This window comes from Micromys minutus (genome assembly GCF_963924665.1).
Source record: "Micromys minutus genome assembly, chromosome: 3".
Taxonomy (NCBI): domain Eukaryota; kingdom Metazoa; phylum Chordata; class Mammalia; order Rodentia; family Muridae; genus Micromys; species Micromys minutus.
Window position 1 is genome coordinate 98,101,999 of NC_137972.1, and position 10,782 is coordinate 98,112,780.

At 38.1% G+C, this 10,782-nt stretch overlaps 1 protein-coding gene across 1 annotated transcript in view; it reads left to right on the top strand.

Moving 5' to 3' along the window:
- STRN (striatin) overlaps positions 1-10,437 on the top strand; it is a gene marked incomplete at its 5' end in the record, with an annotated part of 80,509 nt that extends 70,072 nt beyond the window's left edge. The window contains 7 exons of the mRNA XM_080913994.1: positions 1,542-1,589; positions 2,680-2,801; positions 3,866-4,033; positions 5,492-5,632; positions 6,443-6,550; positions 7,556-7,642; positions 7,736-10,437. Coding sequence (XP_080770120.1) covers positions 1,542-1,589; positions 2,680-2,801; positions 3,866-4,033; positions 5,492-5,632; positions 6,443-6,550; positions 7,556-7,642; positions 7,736-7,905 — 844 coding nt within the window. The 3' untranslated portion in view covers positions 7,906-10,437. The remainder of the gene's footprint in view (positions 1-1,541; positions 1,590-2,679; positions 2,802-3,865; positions 4,034-5,491; positions 5,633-6,442; positions 6,551-7,555; positions 7,643-7,735) is intronic.
- Positions 10,438-10,782: the final 345 nt, after the last annotated feature.

Here is a 10,782-nt window from a genome sequence, read left to right on the forward strand (position 1 = left end):
GTAAATCCTTCAGACAGCCTAATGTTAGGTCTGATATTTAGGAAGAGTTTTTACCTGACGGCTCCCAAGGGTTTGAAACTGCTGATTACAGGCCTTAAGACCATCAGTGTTTTGTGTGTCCTGATTTGTCTGTAACCAAGATTACTGTTAACGTAAAGAGACATAAGTAGGAACACTTAGAGTTCTCAAACCTTTGACCTCAGTCTGGCCCATTATTTTTAAAGTTTGGATTTACAAAATGAAGAAGTGCTTAGGTACTTTTCTATGCTGATGATTTTTCTACACTAACCATTTTATATGATCCAAAGGACATTGCTCTGTAGCTTAGGTTTTTGTTCTTGGCTTGGTGCTGTCTGAATAACAGGCATGACTTCCTTTAAAGTGTTTCATTAGCCCCTAAGCTAGACCAGATCTACTTGGCTAGGTCCTTCTGAAGCTCACCCTTCATTGGTCCATCATCAAGAACCAGCATCTGCCAGCAGGGGTCCTTTTTCTAAGATAGGCACAAGAGTACAATACATGGTAACACATGACATCACAGAAGTTCTACTGCATTAGAAGAAATCTGCTGCTCACTTTAAAAGGCACCGGTAGCATTGGTGCTGTACGTCATGCAGGACAGTGATGGATGCAGCCTGAGCAGAGTGTGGGTGAGGTCAACAGAGGACTCCTTCCCTTCCTGTGCTGTGCCTTTGTCTTTCTGATTCTCTGTCCACTGTAAGCCAGTTCTGCTGCAGCCCAGCCACACAAAGCTAAATGTAAATGTCTGATTTAGGAAAAGAACAAAACAAATTAGCAAAAATATCTGCATATGAAAGTAACAGTAACCTAGTTACCTTTACATTTCTGAGTGACTGAGGAGAGATAAGGCATACCTACATATCCCTGTAACATGATGTAGTGAGTTCTTGCCTGTAACCAGTGTCTGTGATGAGTCCTTGATTGTTAAGTTATATAATATACTCAGAGTCCAGTTCTTAGTAATGAATGAACATTGGATCTTTGACTTGGGCATTGTCTACAGAATCAGGTATAGGTATATCAACCTTCATGAAAACACAGGGAAGGTAAAAGTACCATTTGCCATGTGCATAGTTCTGGTCAACTATTATTTATATTTAGATTCTCATTTTTCAATGTTGAATCGCTGATACTATCTAGACTTCCTGCTTTACTTTAAATGTAGTATAATCGGTAGTTTTGAGATAATAAAAACTCCCCTGAGTTACTTAATTAATGATATAACTGGAAATCACATTTTGAAATGACCTTAACAGCCCATGTTCTCTTGTGGGAGTGATGCTGTTCCACTACTGGGTGAGTTGTAACAATGTGAGAGGCTGTGCTCTGAGATGTTGTACTAAGATGCTCGTTCGTTGATGCCACTAAGGTGTAATTGGCATTAGGTGAGTCTGTATCCTGAGGCTGAGATCTTACTACCATAGAATCAGTTTCTGGCCATGGTATTGTGACATAGTCATGTCATGTTATTCACTTCTGAAATGTGAAGCACTTAAACCTGTCTTCTTTCTTCAATTTAGGAGTACTTCTTTAGATGTGGAACCTATCTATACATTCAGGGCTCACAAGTAAGTTTGTGGGGTTTTGGTTTTGGTTTATTTTTGTCCTAAGCCAACATCTTCATGACACACTTTTAATTAGAATATCATACATTCTTTCACTTATGTAATTTAATATGTTTTTCTATTAGTTTTGGGCTTTTTTGCAAATGTCAAAGAACCTGGCAGATAAGATAAATACCAGTAGGGATCCTGGTATATATGTACATTATAAACTGAGATCAAAGTGATTAGGTGTGTTAGAAATGCTAGCATTGGGTCTAAGCAGTGTTTCAGTGGGTAAGGGTGCTTGCTGCTGCTCAGAATACTTAAGTTTGGTTCCTAGTACCCATGTAAAGGGTTCATAATAGCTTGTAATTCCAGTTCCTGGTGATCTTCAGGCTTCTGGGCATCCATGCAGAGATCACACTTACATATACACACAGACACACACACACACACACACACACACACACAATTAAAAAGAAAGATAATTTTTAAAAAGAGTTCTCACATTTTTTTTCTCTTAACATAGTGTACATAGAAATTACTGAAGTCTGGGGATGTATCAGGCTGGCCCATTGGGCATAAGACCTAGGTATCCTCCTGAGGAATACATACACACATGCTGCTTAGGTTTTTGACCAAGAGTTTTTCTATAGCATGTCTTCACTTGATGTGTCATGCAAATAGATATCTTTTTATAGAAAGGGTGGGAAAGTAAGTATATTTCAGGTTTAGCAAGCTGTATACTGTCTGTTGAACTTTCTTTTGGCTTTTGCTTTGGTTTGTTTTTTACTGCGGATTGAACCAAGGGCATATTCTTAGTTTTGTTGTGTATGCTGTTATTTTAAATTTAAAAGAATAAAAGCATTCTTAGCTTAAGGACTATACTAGGCCTCGTAGGTGATTTTAGACTCAAGGCCATAGTTTACTAACCTCCAGTATAGCAAAGAAAGAAAAATGAATAGTGTGTCAGTAGTATTTTTATTCATTGTTACAAGTTGGAGAGTAGAGAGGCATTTTCTTAAGTAAGCCTTCTAAGTGTTTGTAGGCTATAGTGTGGTTTTCATGTTGGCGAATGCTTTGTGACCTCGCACGGGTGTGTTTGGTGTCACAGAGGTCCGGTGCTGTGTGTGGTGATGAGCAGCAATGGCGAGCAGTGCTACAGTGGCGGAACTGATGGCCTGATCCAGAGCTGGAGGACCGCCAACCCCAACGTCGACCCCTACGATTCTTACGGTACATGACTCACCGGAGTTCCCAGATGAAGCTTCTATATTAAAGCTAAAATTATAAATCTCAAAATTAGTAAAGAGAAGCATGTCTTTAATTTATCCCAAAGAACTCCTGTAAATGCAGGAATCAGTTAGGTAAAGAATGATAAAAGTAAAAACATGCTGTTCTTGAGAAAATTTACCTCTGCAGCCTTACTATTTTGGTTGACGCTTGCTTTCTTCATGGTAGATATCTGTCTTGTACTTAAAACACTGTAATTTATCTGTAATCTTATTACATTACTGTTTTTGACAAACAGCGCTGAATACTGGCATTATTTTCTTGGTGGTTGTTAGAGGAAAATAAAAGAAGCTAATTAGTTTTAAAGTCCACACCTCCAAAAATATTTATTGTAAAGGATTTAAAAGGTTAAGGAATGACCTTTTGGCTAAGTTTGGAGGTGTAGGCCTGAAATTCCTTCAAGATGGGGTGAAGCAGAAGTGCCATGAATTTAGACTAACCTGGTCTATTGAGTTCTAGGCCAGGCTGCGTTCTGTCTTTCCTTCCTCTCCTCTCAACCACATACTTGTGCAGATGCATGGATGCATGGGTTTGCATGGACCCTTTGCTTTTAAGAGCAGTGTTATTATGCCATGAATCCATGTGATACTGACTCTAGATATTATCATAAATTCTCTTGCAAAATTCTCTAGAAGTTGGCTGCTTTAGTTTTAATAACAGATTTTAACGTGTCATGTTTGTAATTAAAAATATTATAATTTCACTACCAAAGAGAAGTAAACATAAAATCAGCAAACAAAATTCTCTTCTTACATTTATTTAAGAGGCATTAAAACAGAGCTTTTATTTCAAGCAGAGTATGCTTCTTAATTCTAATTTGGATTTTCAAACTCTATATTTGTATACTTCCAAAATTGTAATTATGACAGCATTTTAGAAGAATAATGTTAAGAAGGAAGATGGTATTATACTGTTTTCTGGTGCTCTGTTTTATGTTTTACATTGTAGCCTAAATGCCTTTACAGTCTTTCTTTCTTCCTGGTTTTGCACTTTCTTGTTTTACATAGATCCTTCAGTTCTAAGAGGCCCTCTGCTGGGCCACACGGACGCCGTGTGGGGACTTGCCTACAGTGCAGCGCACCAGCGCTTGCTGTCCTGTTCAGCAGATGGCACTCTCCGCTTATGGAATACAACTGAGGTTGCTCCAGCACTAAGTGTATTTAATGATAACCAAGGTATGCACCTTCAAGATGAAAACTTCCAGATCTTGAACATCCTACTCTAAAAAAGCAAGCAAATAACTCCTGATTGTATAAGTTTCTAAGGTTTTGTTTGTTTGATTTTTGTTTGAAATTTCAATGTATATATATTTCTTAAGAACATACCATTTGATGAGAAAATGAGGTTAAAAAATTTAATATTGAACTATAACTTATTTTCAGTGAAAATATGTAAAGCATTTGTTCTGATGCTGAACACATATAGCTGACACAAGTCTGGAGCTGGACCATTTCTTCCCTTGGTAGATTGTTCCAGTAAGGGTTTCTTAGGAATTATTTATTATGAACATTCATAACTTTTCACTGTGGGTAGTAGAGACCTTTAGAATTGCTAGGTTTGAGGTAGGAGTTTGATATTGACTGATGTGCAATAACTAATGTTTTCCCAAGTGCTTGTGGTGCGTGGCAGCCTGGGCTGCAGCGTATGTGAGGTCATTTGCTCTGATGTTTTCCTGCCTCCTGTTAGTCTGCTGACGGCATGTAGTAAAGTTTCACCTGTGTTTTAGTGTTGGGTTCTGGGACAGCTCCTTTATCAGTACTGTTTGCTGCTTTTTACTATCGTCTAGTTTCTAGATCCTCTGCTACAGATTTTGAATTATTACCTTGCTTTAGTTAGGTGTTGAAACAGATTTGTTTATTATGCTTATTCTATTTATCTGTTTTCTTGCTGTATAGCCAGGTTCACCTTGAATTTATTGTGTAGTCCAGGCTGACCTCGGTTCAGTATCCTTAGCCTCAGCATTCCAAGTGCTTGGATTTAAAGCATATGTTACCATACTGGCTTTATTACTATGTTTTTGCTATACTTGAGTTTCGGGTTTGGTCCTTGATAATACTTTTTTATATTTGTGTGGTGATTTGCATGCTAGGCAAATATTCTAGCACTGTCTTTCACTCCTAGCCACAGAGTACCTTTATTCTTCAGTACATGATATATACATATCTTGAGCTGTTGTAACTTAGATTTAGTCTTTGAAGACTTAACTACATGCTAGGCAAGTGTGGTTCTCTTGAGCTGCACCTCAGCCCAAGATGCATTTGTTGTTTTCTTTCCTTCAAGATGGATTTTTAAAGTACAAAGTTCCTACTGTGCTATTCTATGCCTTCCTGAAGTAGAAATGGAAGCTCTAGAACTTATGGTCTATATGTTTTTATTTTCATTATAAGTAAGTTTGCATTCCATGAGTATATTCACACAATAATGTGTAGAAAACATTCAGCAGATAAGGATAATGACATAGACTAAAGCCACAAGGTAGAAAGAAATACTCTTTACTGAAAGGTTATAAAATAATGTTTGTTACGCTTTATTTACTTAAATAGGTCATACTTTGGTTTGTTTTGCTGCATTTTGAGTACTTTGTCAAGTAGACCTTTAAATTGCCATTCTCTTTGAATATTTCTGACTCTTAGAACTGGGAATCCCTGCTTCTGTGGATCTGGTGAGCAGTGACCCAAGCCATATGGTGGCATCATTCAGCAAGGGATATACAAGCATCTTTAACATGGAAACACAACAGCGAATTCTCACGTTAGAATCCAATGTCGATTCAAGTATGTATACCAGTTTTTAAAAGTCTCTGTATTAGGTTTTAAACTTAATCTAAAGTATAACCACCATAGTCACTATAAAGAATGCTTGAATTAGAAAGTGGTGTAGTGCCCAAGCCTCAAAACACTTTAAAACAGTTGCTGTTGTTTTTGTATATGGAAATAACAAACAGGGTATAGTAATTAATCTCTTCGAAAACTCTTAAAAGGTACACAACAATTGTCAGTATACTACTTAAAAATTCAAAATCTGATGGGTTTGCAAGATGATGGATTTTTTTCTGTTAAGAAGGAATGATGGTATCTTTATTTTGATCACAACCATATGAGCTCTGTGTGTAGAGGGAACTGAGGTTTAACAAGATTACTTGTGTTCAAATGATGATAGAACTTTTTGGTTGATATGTTTGCTTTTGTTTTGAAACAAGGCCCCACTTTGAATTACTGACTAGCCCGGAACTCTCTGTGTAGATGAGTCAGGCTTCTCTTGCACTTGGAGAGATCCTCCTGCCTCTGTGTCACCATGCCTAGATATTAGAACTTTATTAAGGTAGCAAATGTTATCCATGTCTCTAGTCCAAGTGTAAGATGGTGTCAGTGTGCAGCAGGGTGGAAAAGGAACGTCTGCCTTCTTTACCTGTGGCTGTGGAGTGTGATTTAGCTCAGGTGACTCATTCTACAACACTGAGTGGAGACAGAATTGGAGGGTTATTGACCCCAGCCAGACTAGAACTGTTTATTGTTTTTTCTGCCTTTGTATGAAAAAAAATCATTTTGACTAATTTGTGTTGATTTTCAATTTTTTCTTTTTAGCAGCTAGTTCTTCCTGCCAGATAAACAGAGTCATCAGTCACCCTACCCTCCCGATCAGCATCACTGCACACGAAGACAGGCACATCAAATTCTATGATAACAATACAGGTGAGAACTTACTGAGACTGAGTCATGCTGAAATAAAACCCACAATAGCAGCAATAAGCACCTACTAAAAGTGAGCTACTTGTGGGTGTCTAAGGGTAGCTTTATAGTCAAGGAGTAGCCACGGAAACGCTCTGCAGCCATCTCTGTTCATTTCATCCATACTTCCTAAGACTGTATTAAACACTATGGATTGGCTTTTAGTTTGTTTAATAGTAAGCAGAGAGCGTATCCTAAAGTCAGAAATAGTCTGTGACAGTTCACAGAGACATGTGGAAGCAGAGGCTGGTGATTGCATTAAGTTAAGTTGTTCAGTTATTGAACAGCCGTGTTCAGTGTTAAATAGCTTGATTTAGTGCTGTATATGAAAACCCTCCAGTCATTTGTTCTGTGTGTGTTTCCACGAGCTGATCTTTTCTGTGTTGTACTAAATGTGAGTTCTAACTGAGCTGGGGCACAGGCTTTCCCAGTTTTCAGTGGACTGCGTTTCAGCAGTCTACAGAAATGCACGAAGAACTAGAGTGGAAGTACCTTGTGTGCACAGCCGTGTTTCTTTGGTGGTCTGCCTTTTTAATATAGCCAATTGTGGTTACGTTTAGTTGCTAGTAATTTAATCTCCATATTCTTTTCTGTGTTATTCCACCAAAACTGTGGCTGTGTCTTCTTTCTTCTCTTTAGTCCCTTAGAACTTGAACTCTGTCCTCATGTGCTCATGGAGTTTGTAACTGAAGAGTGCACAAGATTAGTAATGACTGGTGAACATGCAAAACCCAATGGATTTATTGTGGCTTAAAGACAGAGTCTCTGAAATTTAACCTGTTTTTATTTCTTGTTATCAGCATGAGCCAAGGCAAGACGGGAAGATGTCTTGCTGTTTGAACTGGGAAAAGGGTTGATCCAAGAAGTACACAGACAGGGATGACTGGGAAACCAGGGTAGTATGGAAGTCGGCATATGGTTAAACCGAAGAAAGTTATCAATACAGAGTAACAATTTCTTTTTCTAAAGGCAAACTGATCCACTCCATGGTGGCCCACCTGGAAGCTGTTACAAGTTTGGCAGTTGATCCAAATGGCCTGTACTTGATGTCTGGCAGTAAGTGCATTAGCTCTGGATTATGAATTTGTCCTTACCATCTTCATGATTGAGTAATTGTTCCTTTTACCCTCCTTTCTATTTTTGCAATAGGTCATGACTGTTCAATACGCTTGTGGAATTTAGAAAGTAAGACGTGTATCCAAGAGTTCACAGCTCATCGGAAAAAATTTGAAGAATCAATCCATGATGTAGCATTCCACCCTTCTAAATGCTATATAGCCAGCGCTGGAGCTGACGCCCTGGCTAAGGTTTTTGTATGATGTGGTGCATCAGCTTCACCTTGTAGCTCTTTACAAAAGTCAGCTGCACAACAGAGATACGGAAGACCAGGGCAAGCATCAGCTGGCCCTGCCCTTCTGTTCTGCTGAGGGAGCACAGAGAACTCTGTTAAAGTATAGTTTTGCAATTCGTATACTGTTTTCTAAAATTAAGGTTTGTTCAGGTTGCTGCAAGCTCAGCCGAACCTGTGAGCCTGAAACTTTCAGATTTCCCCCAGAGAGGCACTTTTATTTCTGAAGTTGTTCTCGTTCGCTAGGCAGGCCTGAGCGGAACAGGTGTAGCCTCTCCTTTTGAGTAACCAGGGCATGCTGTAAAGGATACTTAGAGTTGAATGCTGGGAATGAGTAGAGCGGGACACATCTGCTAACCACACTAGGTAGGAAGCTCCACAGCGCTGTCTGCTCTACTAACCCCATTGTATAGTGACCAGTCAGTGTTCAGATGAGTTTCTCCACAGCTGTCCTTTCAGCTGTTCTCAGAAAGCACATGACAGAGCATTTCACCTGTTAGGAAGAAAAGATGCAATAATATGTTAATTATATAATTATTCAGAAATGCTAAACAAATGCTTCATTTGCAAGCAGATTTCTTTATTGTATTACAATTTTGAAAGTATATGTGGAACCATCCTAAAGTTTAGCCAAGAAGCACTCGCAGTCAAAAATGGTTAATAGAGTCTGCTTTTACTAAAGGTTCTAACGAAACCAGGTTTGAGATCCTGTTTATTTTTAAGGGCAAACAGGGCATATTTCTATAATTTGTCTAAAAATTGACCTCATTAATGTGGCATTTATAGTACTAAAGTGATTGTTTCATATTGATAAATTTACTTCTAGTGACTCTCTAAAGAAGGGAACTATTAGCATCCATTTCCCAACACCCGTGTAACTGGTTCAAGTGATCCTCACTGTCCCTGTCTTTCATCTTCATGCTGTCCAATGCTTACCATCAACCATTTATAATTATTATGTCAATCATGTGGTCACCTCAGGCAACAGCTTTTGCAACCGTGCTTAATAAAGCACTGCACCCCAGCAAGTCCTCAGTACTGTCTCAAAAAAGAACTCTGTACAGATCTAGATGGAGACATTAGTGCCTGTGATGTTTACAAGGGTCTTTCTCCCCCCACCATTGTTTAATTGGAACACACATTTTAATGAACAGTTGATCAATACTGTATCTAGAGAAAACTATGTCCTAAAATGCCAGCTCTCACATTTATCTGTGAGCCATGTGTGGTCAGCTTCTGGGAGTCTCAGAATCTGCTGACTCACATAAGGGCAGCCTCAGACCCTTCACACACTCTCTGCTTTTGTCCTAAATGATAGAGACCACTATAAATAGTAAATTCAAATTAATCTCCACCTTTTTACTAAAATGTATGCACCATAGGTCCTCTGTCTGAGAAATATACCCATAAATATTATGACCCGATACAATAAAGCCATTGCCTTACTCTGGCTTTTCTGGTGACCTGTTCTTAAGTATTTTTATGGTAATGTGACTAATAATTGACTTCTTAAAAATTTCTGCTCATCTGTTTTTAGAATTCTCCATTGCAGGCAAACTTTTATTGTAACATTTTAAGACTCCTGTTGCATTTCCCTGATTATTATGTAGACATGCTGTAGTGTTTAACTCAACTGCAGTTTATCTTTGTGCTTGGTTAACAAGCAGGCTTGAGAGATTGATTGGTATATGCAAGTGAATTGAGTTACACATAACTACCAGGTAATGCTCACATTTTTATGTAGATAGAGTTTTACATTGTGACAGGTAAATTCTTCCATCCTTTGTAAAATGGACAAAAGGATTTGTTAACATTTGTAGAATATTAGAAGATTCCAGTCAGAAGTGGCATATTTATGATGGCCGACCACAGTTACTTTCCACAGTCTTCAGTGTGTCTTACTCTTGTCACCAACCCTCCAGAACCCAGGAGAATCTGCTCTGTTTGTTCTGTGCCTCGTGATTGAAGTTTTCCTGTCAATGGGTGGGATCTTCCTAAGATAGGCAAAGTGAAGTACAGAGGGCAGAACCATTGGAAGTGTTTTAAGAAGTGTGCTCTGTGCCATTAAAGACTGCACATAGGAAGAGATTCTTCTAAACTAGCCCTGATTGCTGTCATCCTAGAAATGAGCCAAAGCTGTCTTCCAACTGGATGGTAGCCTGCACATATGTTTGACTTTCCCCATCCTACTGAAAATTCACAAGATGAACAATTTCAAATCCTTGAAATACTTTCATGAATATTTACCAGGTTCTAAATGTTTTGGGTGAGCTGTTTTGGAATAAAATGAAACTCAGCAGGTAGGTTAGGTCCCTGCCTTATTTTCATGTGCTATGGATGTGTCTCCAGGAGCTTTCAGTACTTCTCAAAATGCAGCTGACATTTGGAGCTCATTTGCTACTCAAACCATAGACAAATATGTGATGTAATGACCTTCAGTATTTTTCTATTGAACAAAGTTATCAATTTTTGCCATTAAACAGATAATTAGTTATACAAAGTATTTAGCTTTTGTAATCATTTAGTTGTAACTAAAAGGGGGAAATTGAACTGTGTCACTGATAATGAACTTTGTGAGAAATTATTTGTTTATCTGACATCATTCCTTCAGTATTGCTATAAATTTCTTTTGGAGATAATAATTCTTTATTTGAAAGATGTCTAAAATGTATGTATATTTTATAAATATATATTATATATATTACAGGGATATATATAATATATGGACTATATATATCTATCTAAACCATGGGTGCATTTTACTGTTGGTGTCTTCACTTTGGGAGGTAGTAAGCTCATAAGTTGATGAGTCTGCTGAATGTTGTGCTGTTTGCTTTTACAGTATAAT